Source organism: Neofelis nebulosa, chromosome 3 (genome assembly GCF_028018385.1).
Source record: "Neofelis nebulosa isolate mNeoNeb1 chromosome 3, mNeoNeb1.pri, whole genome shotgun sequence".
NCBI classification, from domain to species: Eukaryota; Metazoa; Chordata; class Mammalia; order Carnivora; family Felidae; genus Neofelis; species Neofelis nebulosa.
This window is the reverse complement of record NC_080784.1, coordinates 106,101,314-106,114,264: the sequence shown is the minus strand read 5'-3', so window position 1 is coordinate 106,114,264 and position 12,951 is coordinate 106,101,314. Positions and strand designations below refer to the sequence as shown.

Sequence of the window (12,951 nt, the reverse complement as noted above, 5' to 3'; positions counted from 1 at the left end):
TATAAAATAGTACATCATGTGAGAATACGAGGAAAAGAAAACTTTTTGGGCCCTAGCCAGTTGTCAGAATCAGTGTTTATGAAAAAAAAAAAAAAGGGAGGAGGAGGTGGCAGTTGAAGGTGACACTTTTGGTGTCTGACGGCCCAGTTCTCAAAGACTGGTTAGTAGACCTGCTGCAGCAGAACTACTGGGAGCTTTCCAAGATCTCTGGTTCTGTTTTCAGAGATTCTATCCAGTAGGTTAACAGTAGAGATGAAGAATGCAAAAATTTGGGGGTTCCTGGGTGGCTCAACTGGTTCAGCATCCAACTCTTGATTTCAGCTCAGGTCATGGTCTCATGGTTTGGGAGTTCAAGCCCCAGTTTGGGCTCTGTGCTGGCAGCATGAAGCCTGCTTGGGATTTTCTCTCTCTCTCCCTCTCTCTTTCTGCCCCTCCCCTGCTCAAGCTCTCTCTCTCTCTCTCAAAATAAATAAATCAACATTTAAAAAAATGCAAAAAATTTTTAGTTTCTCTGGTGATTCTGATTCTTAGCCAGATCTGAAAATCACTAGTGTAGAAAAATATAGTTCTTTGACTTAGTATTTCATTTATTTCCTATCATATTGTTCTGAGTGATATTAATGGGGAAATATACATATCTACACCAAGAGAAGGGAACTAGGAGGATATCTATCAAAATCAGAATGGTGATAATCTCTGGATTGTAGGTTTATGGAAATATTTATTTTGCAATTGCTTTTCTTATTTCTGAGTTCTAATTGAATGTATATTATTTTTGTAATAATAGATGTTTCTAAGGAAAATATTTACAACCAGTGAAAGATTTGTTTTCATTGAGTCATAATTGGCATGTAATATCCTATTATTTTAAGGTATACATCATAGTGATGCCGTATTTTTTATACATTATGAAATGATCCCCATAATAAGTCTAGTTACTGACACCATACAAAGTATTACAGTAGTATTGACTATATTCCCTTTTCTGTACATTACATTCTTATGAAATTTATTTTATAACTTGAATTTATACCTCTTAATTCTCTTTACCTACTTTGCCCACCCCTCAATACCTTCCCATTCTGGTAACCAACAGTTTATTTCCTGTATCCATGACTGTTTCTGTTTGTTTTATATGTTTGTTTGTTTAATTTCTTAAATTGTACATTTGTGTAAAAGCATATAGTATTTATCTTCCTCTGTCTGACTTATTTCGTTTAGCACACTGCCCTCCAGGTCCATCCATGTCACAAATGACAAGATTTCATTCTTTTTTATGGCTGAGTAATATTTCAGTGTGTGTGTGTGTGTGTGTGTGTGTGTGTGTGTGTGTATGAGTGTGTGTGTGTGTGTGTGTGTACATCACATTTTCTTTATCTACTCATCTATTTATAGACAGGTTATTTGGTTGTTTCCATATCTTGGTAATTGTAAATAATGCTGCAGTGAACATGGAAGTGTATGTATCCCTTCAAATTGGTGTTTTTGTTTTCTTTGGATAAATACCATGAAGTAGAATTATTGGATCATATGGTAGTTCTGTTTTTAATTTTTTAGGGGAACCTCCAGGCTGTTTTCTACAGTAGCTGCACCAATTTACATTCCCACCAACAATGTATGAGTGTTCCCTTTTCTCTACATCTTTGCTAACACTTATTTTTTGTCTTTTTAATAATAACCGATCTGACAGTTGTGAAGTAAAATTGTGGTTTTGGTTTGCATTTCCCTGATGTTGAGCATCTTTTCATATGACTATTGGCCATCTGTAAGTCTTCCCTGGAAAAATATCTATTTAAGTTCTCTTCCCATTTTTAAATCAGGTTATTTGGGGTTTTTTTGATATTAGGTTTTGCAAATTCTATATATTTTGAATATTAACCCCTTATCAGATGTCTGATTTGCAGGTTATCTCCTCCCATTCAACAGGTTGCCTTTTCATTTTGTTGGTTTTCTTCTCTCTGCTTTTTACTGTGATGTAATCCCATTTATTTATTTTAGCTTTTGTTACTTTTGCCTGAGGAGACTAGTCAAAAGTATATATATATTTCTAAGACTGCTGTCAAAGGGTTTATGCCTATATTTTCTTCTAGGAGTTTTATGGCTTCAGGTCTTGCATTCAAGTCTTGAAAACATGGTGTGAGATAGTGGTCCAGTTTCATTCTTTTGCACGTAGCTATCCGGTTTTCCCAACAGCATTTATTGATGAGACTATCTTTTCCCTGTTGTGTATTCTTGCCTTCTTTGTCATAGATTACTTGACGATGTAAGCATCGGTTTATTTCTGAGCTCTCTATTCTATTCCATTAATCTATGTGTCTGTTTTTGTGGCAGCACCATATTGTTTTGGTTACTACAGCTTTGTAGTATAAAGCTTTGAAATCAGGGAGTATGATACCTCCAGCTTTGTTCTCCTTTCTCAAGATTGCTTTGGCTATTTGGAGTCTTTGTGGTTTCAAACAAATTTTAGGATATTTTGTTTTAGTTGTATGAAAAACGCAAAGGCATTTTTCATGGTGATTGCTTTGAATTTATAGATTTCTTTGGCTAATACCAACATTTAAACAATATTAATTCTTCTAGTCTTTGAGCACTGTATGTCTTTTCATTTGTTTGTGTCTGCTACAATTTCTTTCATCAGTGTCTTACACTTTTCAGAGTACAGGTCTTTCACCTATTTGGTTAAATTTATTCCTAGGTATTTTATTCTTTTTGATGCAGTTATAAATGGGATTATTTTCTTTATTTCTCTTTTCCGGTAGCTTGTTATTAGTGTATAGAAATGCAAACGATTTCTGTATGTTAATTTTGTATGCTACAAGTATACTAAATTGGTTTATTACCTCCAATAGTGTTTAGGATTTTCTGTATATAGTATCATGTCATCTGTAAAGAGTGATAGTTTTACTTCTTTCTTTACATTTATTTATGTATTTATGTATTTATTTATTTATTATCATTTTTGAGAGAGAGAGAGAGAGAGAGAGAGAGAGAGACAGAGCATGACTTGGGGATGAGCAAAGAGAGATGGAGACACAGAATCTGAAGCAGGCGCAAGGCTCCGAGCTGTCAGCACAGAGCCTGATGAGGGGCTCAAACCCACAAACTGCAAGATCGTGACCTGAGCCGAAGTCAGATGCTTAACTGACTGAGCCACTCAGGTGCCCCTTTTTCTTTCAAATTTAGATGCCTTTTGTTTCTTTTTCTGGCCTAATTGCAGTGGCTAGGATTTTCAATACTATGTTGTATAAAAGTTGCAAGAGTAGGCATCCTTGTTTTTTTCCTGATCTTAGAGAAAAAGCGTTCAGCTTTTCTCTTTTGAGTATAATGTTAGCTGTGGGTTTGTCATATTTGGCCTTTGTCATTTTGAGATACATTTCTTCTATACCCACTTCAAGACTTTTTATCATAAATGGGTACTGAATTTTGTCAAATGCTCTTTCTGCATCTATTGAGATGATCATAGGATTTTTATGCTTTGTTTTGTTAATGTGATGTATCACGATTGATATATAGAAGTTGAACCATTCTTATATCCCTGAAATAAATCCCAGTTGATTGTGGTATATGATCCTTTTAATGTATTGTTGAATTTAGTTTGTCAGTGTTTTGTTGAGGATTTTTGCGTATGTGTCATTCAGGAATATGGACCTGTAATTTTCTTCTTTTGTGGTGTCTGGTTCCAGTATTGAATAATATTACCCTTGTAAAATTAGTTTGGAAGCATTCCTTCATCTTCAGGTGTTTGGAATAATTTGAGAAGAAGAGGTATTAACTCTTTTTTAAATATTTGATAGAACTCATCTGTAACAGTTTTTGCTCCTGGACTTTTGTTTGTTGGGAGTTTTTAAATTACTGATTCAATTTCATTACTTGTAAACAGTCCATTCAGGTTTTCTATTTCTTTGTGATTTGGTCTTGGAAGGTTCTGTGTTTCAAGGAATTTATCCATTTCTTCTAGGTTTTCCATTTTGTTGATTTATAATTGTTCATAGTATTCTCTTGGGATCCTTTAGATTTCCATGGTGTCAGTTGTAACTTCTCTTTCATTTGATTTTATTTGGGTCCTGTGTTGTTTTTCTTGATGGAACTAACAAAAGGTTTATTGATTTTACTTATTTTTTCAAAGAATCAGCTTTTAGTTTCATTGCTTTTCTTTTTTTTTTTTTTTTTTAGTCTCTATTTTATTTATTTCCACTCTGATCTTTATTATTTCCTTCTTCCTACTAACTTTGGGCTTTATTATTTTTATTTTTTTTTCTAGTTTATTTAGGTTGTAAAGTTAGATTGTTTATATGGGATTTTTTGTTTGTTTCTCGAGGTAGGCCTGTATCATTATGAACTTCCTTCTTAGAACTGTTTTTGCTGTATCCCATGAATTTTGAAGCCTTGTGTTTCCATTTTCAAGGTATTTTTTTAGTTCCTTTTTAATTTCTTTATTGACCCATTGATTGTTTAGTAGCATGTTGTTTAGTCTACACATGTTTGTGGTTTTTCTAGTTTTCTTCTTGTAATTGATTTCTAGTTTCATGTTATGTCCAGAAAAGATGCTTGATATGATTTTTATCTTCTTGATTTTGTTGAGACTTGTTTTGTGGTCTAACATGTGGTTGATCATGGAGAGTATTCCATGTATACTTGAAAATAATGTGTATTCTGTAGCTTTTAGATAAAATGTTATATATATGTATCTGTAAAGTCCATCTAGTCTAGTGTGTTGTTTTAGGCCACTGTTTCCCTACTGATTTTTTGTTTTTTGTTTTTTGTTTTGGCCTGGACCATCTATCTTTTGATGTAAGTGGGGTGTTAAAGTCCCCTACTATTATTGTATTACTGTTAATTTTTCTATGTCTGTTAATATTTGCTTTATATATTTAGGTGCTCCAATGTTGGATGAATTAATATTTACAAATTAATTGATTCATGGATTGACCCCTTTGTCATTATGTAATGTCCTTTTTAGTCTTTTGTGGCAGTCTTTGTTTTAAAGTCTATTTGATATGACTATTGCTACTCTAACTTACTTTTCATTTCCATTCGTATGTAAAATATTTTTCCATCTCTTCACTTTCCGCCTGTGTGTGTCTTTAGATAGAGTGTTTCTTGAGGCACCTGGGTGGCTCAGTCAGTCAAGCATCCAACTTCGGTTCATGTCATGATCTCAGGGTTTGTCAGTTTAAGCCCCGCATTCAGCTATCTACTATCAGCACAGAGCCTGCTTTGGATCTTCTGTCCCCCTCTCTCTCTGTTCCTCCTCCGCTCATTCTCTGTCTCTCTCTCTCTCAAAAATAAATAAACATTAAAAAAATAGAGTCTCTTATAGGCATCATATAGATGGTCTTCTATTTTTATCCATTCAGCAAATCTGTGTCTTTTTATTGGAGCATTTAGTCCATTTATATTTAAAGTAATTATTGATAGGTATGTACTTATTGCCATTTTGTTAATTGTTTTCTGGTTGTTTTTGTAGTTTTTCTGTTTTTTTTTTTTTTTCTTCCGTTCTTTGTCTTTTCCCCTGTGGTTTGATGATTTTCTTTAGTGTTATGTTTGGGTTCTTTTCTCTTTATTTTTTGTGTATCTATTATAGATTTTAGGCTTGTGGTTACCATGAGGTTTTTCCATATTGATCTATTTATATAGCAGTCTATTTTAAGCTGATAGTCACTTAAGTTTGAATGGATTTGAAAGCACTACATTTTAACCCCCTCCCCACGTTTTGTTTTTATGTCATATTTTATATCTTTTTATTTTGTGTATTTTAAAACTATTTATGTAGTTATAGGTGTTTTTACTATTTTTGTTTTTTAACCATCATACTAACTTTTAAGTAGCAAATGCACTTCCTTGATCATATATTTGCTTTACAATGGAGATTTTTTCTTTCATATATTTTATTTCTAGTTGTGGACTTTTCTTTTCCACTTAAAGAAGATCCTTTAACAGTTCCTGTACAGCTGGTTTAGTGATGATCTCCTTTAGTTTTTGCTTCTCTGGGAAACTATATCTCTCATTTAATTCTGAATGATAACCTTGCAGGGTAGAGTATTCTTGGTTATACATTTTTCCCTTTCAGCATTTTAAATATATCCTGCCACTCCCTTTTGGCCTGCATAGTTTCTGCTGAAAAATCACAACCAGTGTAAGATTTTAAAGACCCCAATCCAGTCTGTGTTTTCAGTTTACCAAATGTGGGGGTGGGGGGAAGTATAGTCTATCAATGCATATGTTGCATAACTTTATTTATTTAATTATTTTTTAATCTTTATTTAAAAATTTTTTTTAAGTTTTATTTATTTATTTTGAGAGAGAGAGACCAAGAGACAGAGAGAGAGAGAGCAGGGGAGGGACAGAGAGAGGGAGAGTGAGAGTGAGAGAATCCCAAGCAGGCTCCACACTGTCAGCATAGAGCCAGATGTGGGGCTTGCTGTGGGGCTTGGACTCACGAGCCGTAAAATCATGACCCTGGCCGAAACCTAGAGTTGGATACTTAACTAACTAAGCCACCCAGGTGCCCCTCCTTTTTGTTCTTTTTTCTTTTTCTTTCTTTCTTTCTTTTTTTTTTTTTTAAAGGAAAAGCTACTTACAAAGCAATGTGGGAACAAAGTTTATTCATCTGTTTTAAAACATGTCACAAATTCTTTTCCAACAGGAATACAGCAATAAATGTACATCTTAGAGAATGTAAAACAAATTAAATCCTAATTAGCTTTTACTTCTTTTGCCTTGGCAAGACTAGAAATATAAGTCGCTGGTTATGTTTACAAAAGGACTAATCAGGGAGAGAAAAACAGTTTTAATACAATATAGATTTTCTATTCAATTTGTGTTCTGGGCTGTGCTCCAAAAACGAAGCTCATTCCTTTTTGAAGATCCTCTTGGCTTCTACTCCTTCATATGTATAAGTCTGAAAGGTATTAACAAACATAGAAGAATTTGCCATTAAGATTTAAGGCTAAATTAAGAAAAGTATTAGTATTATTATAGCTTTGAAATGATTATATTTTTTTTCTTAGTCTTGATAGCAACATTTTATACAGAGACAGGATATGCCCACTTTAAAACACATTTTTTGGTTATCAATAGGCAATGATATGTTTGGCATATATATAAGCTCTCTTCAATAAATAGGCATCAGAAAATATGTATCTTTTTAAAATAAGATTTATGAGAAAAGTATTAGTTTATTTGTTGAAGCTATAACTCAGGAATCACAAAATAAAATTATTGTTATGTAATTATTTTTGTCTTTAAGAAATAGCTGTAATATTTTTACAACTCACCTGGACTAGTTCACCACCTACAATTTCTCGGATAGCATTCAGTTCACATCCATTGTCTACCCGTTTGAATTTTCCAACAAGTTTATTTCCCTCTAGGCTCCAAGCACCCTACATATGTAAAATAACAATAATAATAATAATAATAAGTAAAATAATAATAATAGTAACCACAACAAATAATAATGATAATATTTTTTAGGGTCTTAAGTATGTCAAACACTGTTCTGAGGTGGGGTTTTTTGGGAGTTTATTGTTTATTTTTAAATGTTTATTTATTTTTGGGAGAGAGAGAGAGAGAGGCAGAGAATCCCAAACAGGCCGTGTGCTGTCAACACAGAGCCCTGCACGGGGCTCAAACTCATAAACAGATCATGACCTGAGCCTAAGAGTTGGATGCTTACCCTACTGAGACACCCAGGTGCCCTCTGTTCTGAATTTATAGATCTACTTTTTCAATCTTTACAATAACTTTGTGAAGTAGATATTATTATCTCCATTTTATGGTTGAGAAAACTGAGGCATAGTACTTCACCTAAAGTCACAGAGCCAGGATTCAGCCTAGGTTTGGGGGCTCTAGAGTATGTGTTGGTAACCATTATGCTTGTCTCACTCAATTGTTTCCAAATGCTAAACTTTAAGGTAGATGAACAGCATTTTTCTCAATGTTTCATGTTACAACGAGTGTTCTAAATTTAGTCATAGTTCAAGTTAGTTTCATGGAGAACCTAACAACCCTGTGTTTCTTTAATTTTATAATTGTTGTAATAATTTTAAAATGGTCATAGGGGTGCCTGGCTGGCTCAGTCAATGGAGCATCCAACTCTTGATCTTGGGTTGTGGGTTCCAGCCCCAAGCTGGGTGTAGAGATTGTTTGATAATAAAACCTTTAAAAAATAAATAATAAATAAAAATGACCATAAGTGATAAGATATTTCACAGTTTGTCATTACCAGCATATAATTTAACTACAAAATCCTGAGGACAAAAATGTTTTTAAAAAATCAGTTGAATGTATGACTTTCTAAAATTTTTTATCTTAAACATTAAAAGGTATATTCCCAATGACCTACAATGTACCATTAGACTTTCCCATTTTGTCACTTATCCATTAACTAATTTATTCACTTATTTTACTATTTTGGTATATTTATTAAATTACTATTATGTTTATGTTAGAGAAATATGAAAGTTTTTATTGCTATCAGTTATATAATAAGTTGAAAACACTGAGCTATCATTTTCTTTATGAATAATAGGTCTATACTTAATCACCTGAAGGATGTTTTTCTAATTCTTATTGTTCAATCCAGACTATTTACAGATGTGTATGAAAATAAAAACATTATAGTTAAATATTCTGCCAATTTGTGCAAGATACAATGTGGATAAACTATTGGCTGCTTCAATAAATGAAGGAGACTTAATTAGACCACATCCAATGAAAGAAAACAGATTATTTTAGTATTGTGTAAAAAAATCAAGAATGCATTGCTTATAAAAAGTTTCTTACACTGAGTTCAGTTCCATCTGCTAGGCTGTAATTAAAAGTGACACCAAGCTCAAAAACAATATCAATGTTACGAAAATTGCTGGATTCTTTGACGGTGAATTTATTTCCTTCTTGTGTGATTGTCAGTTTCAGATTGTCATGAGCTGCAAGCTTCCTTTTCACCATATTAACACCTGCAAAGCAAAAGATGTTGGAGAAAAAGTCAAAATGCCATTGAAAGTGTTTATTTTAACAAGTCCTGTTTTACTTATTTGTTTATGTATGTTTTGAGGGTGGGGAAGAAAGCCTGATAGCATTGTCTTTGCACAAGAACATTCAAAATGCCTCTTGCCGAAAAAGTTCAAGCTTAGATCAAGAGTAGTGATTCAAGCTATTTTTCCAAAATTTAAGAAAAATTAAATGAAAACTAGAATTGTAGGATCTTAGAACTGAATAATTTTAATACAGTTATCAAACTTTTTGTTTCAGTGTTAAGTAAACTAAATTCCAGAAATGTCAAATGAAGGATTAAATATTTTCATATATTTATAAGGAACTTTAATTCTGCAAAAACAGTGTTTTTAAAACGTTTTTTCACTTTCCATAATAGCTTTCAAATTTTGAAGTTCATAATTCTCCTTGCTTTTTGTAGCATTTCTGACTGTCACAAAAATGAGAAAATTGGCAAATATTGCAGTCAAATTCATTAGTGTAAGAATGTGCAAATTCCATAAATTTCAACATGGAATTCTGGAACTATATGACATAATTGATACAGGTTTTATTTTTTGAGGAATGACACAAGTTTGTTTGCACATCTTGTACAATGTATGGACTTCCAGAGTATTGGAATAGATATTAAAGTTAGCTAAAACTCACACAGAAACCACATGGAATCATGAGATTATTCCCCCAATTTTACATGTCAGAGGAATGAGAATTAAGTCTAAGTTATTTAGAATTGTGAATTTTGATAGAACTTTTTTTTCCCCATTGCTTTTCTATATGATCTTTGTTTTTCCATCCTCTAGAATTCAGTGTTTCAAAGTTTTGAGCTTTTCATTACACACTGCCCTTTTTTACTCTCTAAGCAAAAACAAACAAACAAAAAAAACAAAACAAAAGTCAGTTTTCAATGGTATAAGCACAATCATTAGTTAAAGAGTGAATGAAACCTACCTGGATCTTTTTTGTTCCAGAGAACTCAAAGAATCTTTGCTTCTACTAGTGAGACAGTGTAGTCTTCCTAATATAAGAAGTGAAAATATTATTTTCCCTACTCTGAACCATCATACATTCTGGATCCTTACCACCAGAACAGGAGCCATTCCCTAAACCCTGAGGTTTAGACAGAATTAGAAAGGAAAGTATCTGTGAGGAATAAAATAAGCCACTGAAGAATTAAGTCCTTACCCATTTTTTCCATGAACTTGTCATAGTTCTCATTCCGGTCTATCTTCCAAGTACCATCAAAAGCCATGATCTCCGGTTGAGTGAGCCTCTAGGCAGTCAGAGATTCAGGTCTGTCCTTAGGGGACAATTTATTCTATTTCTTATCTCAGAACCAACTTCATACTGTGATGTGGAAGTTTAAAGTTTAAAAGGTCACCTAACTACACTAATGCCAACCCATCATAGTTTATCTTTCTATAAATTTCTTGGTTCCTCTCCTGAAATTCAACTGAATTACAGTTGACCCTTGAACAACATGAGTTTGAACTATACAGAGCCACTTATATATGGATTTTTTTTGATAAATACAGCACAGTATTTTAAATGTATTTTTAAAGTATTTTCTCTAGATTACTAGAGAAATAAGAATTGTGTAAGAATACAGTATATAATACATGTGACATACAAAATATGTGATCGACTGTTTATGTTATCAGTAAAACTTCCAGTCAACATTAGACTATTAATGGTTAAGTTTTTGAGGCATCAAAAGTTACACAAGGATTTCTGACTGCATGGGGCTGGTTGGTGGTCCTGACCCCCATGTTATTTAGGAGTCAACTGTAAAACATGATAAACAATGCCTACTCTGTCTTAAACTACAACTTGTGAGCACATTTATTTCAATAACTCGAATGCATACTCTTTGAAAATAGATTTTCTGCTTATAAGTTCAAAGTGCACACTGCATTGGAGGTAACACAATTCAGAACATATATCAAATAACATCTGAGAAATGAGACTATTAATGACCTATCCCTTTTTTACAATAGCAATTAACTTGTAAAGTAAGACTTTATGACCAAATTTAAATAAAAAGTTAATATGATATTGAGACTGAAGATTTATTTATTTTACTAATATGTTCTTTCACATTGTGCTTTTGGGTTGGTAAATATCCTGGCACCTGATACAGTGCATGACACAGAGTAAGTACTCACTAAGTTTTTGTTTTGGTCTTGAATGGTGATAGGCCACTGAGAAAAATTTTAAGAGGTAGAAATGTAGCTAGATTACATGAAAGCTTCTATAAGAGAAAGAATCAGTTTCAAACATCTGCCATGGGCAGAGAAAACAAAAGCAAGATGTTAGCTGTGCCATTAATTAAAACCATATCTTTGTTTTATTCCCCCTCATTCCCAATCCTGGTGCAATCAGAAGCTAAAACTCAGTATGTATGTAGGGCGAGGCCATGGAGGTCAGCTAAAAAGGAAAAAAGACAAGGAGGTCACCATATCTCTCCCTTCCCCCACTGTAGGCTTTCAGTCTGGAGCAGGACTGGGCTGGTAGAGGAAACCCATTAACTTACTATGAAGATCAGAGTTTTGATTATTAACTAGCCTGAACTTATCACTTACTAAAAAGAGACTATTACTGTGAGTGAATGTGATCTGAGAACATTTTATTAACTAAAGGTCAATAGAGAAGCTACAGAGCATGTCCAAAATTTCATTCACAGTTAGAGGAAGGACATAACTAACACATTTGAACAGGAAATTGGGGAACAGAATTAAGTTTGTAATTTTGATTATATTCATTGGACACACTCTTTCAGTGGACTTGGCACTTATTATTTGATCAAGTAAGCATGTTAAAAAGCAAACTACCTTCTACTGGCTCCATTGTTTCATTAAAAGAGAAAAAGACATCAGAACATAGAGACGGGGAGAGGAAGAGGGGTGTTGGGGGAGAGAGATTGTAGTTTTAGAATAATAGAAGTCTTTTACATTTGTAACTAGCTTTATGGAAAAAAGTTGATTACCTCAACTTTGTTTTTCTCCCTTTTGTCAAAGATACTGAAAACCTCATCATTTGGGATACTTTCAAGTTGAGAACAGTAGAAAAGTTCTAAAGCCAAGGACTAGTCTCTCAGGTAATTCACTGCTTATGGTCATTTGAGAATTTAGAAGGCCATGAATGATGGATCCAATATATCTTTCTAGGTTAGAAAAATAGATGTATCTGGTCACTGGAATAGAAATGTGGTACAGTAAAATGAAGATGTATTTTAGAAACAAAAAGACTTGGGTTTCAATACTGCCTACAAATCCCAGACTTTAGCCTCTATTACAAAGCTGTAATCAAGACAGCATGGTATTAACACAAAAACAGACATATAGACCAATGGAATAGAATAGAGACTCCAGAATTAGACCCACAGAAGTACTGTTAACTAATCTTTGACAAAGCAGGAAAGAATATCCAATGGAAAAAAGACAGTCTCTTTAACAAATGGTGCTGGGAGAACTGGGCAGCAACATGCAGAAGAATGAAACTAGACCACTTTCTTACACCATTCACAAAAATAAACTCAAAATGGATAAAGGACCTGAATGTGCGATAGGAAACCATCAAAACCTAGAGTAGAAAGCAGGAAAACACCTCTCTGACCTCAGCCTCAGCAATTTCTTACTTGACATATCTCCAAAGGCAAGGGAATTAAAAGCAAAAATGAACTATTGGGACCTCATGAAGATAAAAAGCTTCTGCACTGCAAAGGAAACAATCAACAAAACTAAAAGGCAACCAATGTAATGGGAAAAGATATTTGCAAATGACATATTGGACAAAGGACTAGTATCCAAAATCTATAAAGAATTCACCAAACTCCACACCCGAAAAACAAATAATCCAGTGAAGAAATGGGCAGAAAACATGAATAGACACTTCTCTAAAGAAGACATCCAGATGGCCAACAGGCACATGAAAAGATGCTCAACGTCACTCCTCATC

General features: G+C 33.4%; 1 protein-coding gene across 1 annotated transcript; it reads right to left on the bottom strand.

Annotated features, from left to right (window-relative positions):
- Positions 1-6,585: 6,585 nt before the first annotated feature.
- On the bottom strand, positions 6,586-10,292 carry FABP2 (fatty acid binding protein 2). The gene is made up of 4 exons (XM_058721506.1): positions 10,180-10,292; positions 8,788-8,960; positions 7,278-7,385; positions 6,586-6,901 (listed from the first exon to the last, which is right to left on the bottom strand). The coding sequence occupies exons 1-4, from the start codon at positions 10,244-10,246 to the stop codon at positions 6,851-6,853; spliced, it is 399 nt and encodes a 132-aa protein (XP_058577489.1). The 5' UTR covers positions 10,247-10,292; the 3' UTR covers positions 6,586-6,850.
- Positions 10,293-12,951: the final 2,659 nt, after the last annotated feature.

Excerpts from the sequence above, each read along its gene's own strand:
- FABP2 (XM_058721506.1), bottom strand. The coding sequence starts at position 10,246 with ATGGCTTTTGATGGTACTTGGAAGATAGACCGGAATGAGAACTATGAC. Across the intron at positions 8,961-10,179 it reads CAAGTTCATGGAAAAAATGG|GTGTTAATATGGTGAAAAGG; the intron begins GTAAGGACTTAA and ends TTTGCTTTGCAG. Across the intron at positions 7,386-8,787 it reads CAGATGGAACTGAACTCAGT|GGTGCTTGGAGCCTAGAGGG; the intron begins GTAAGAAACTTT and ends TTACATATGTAG.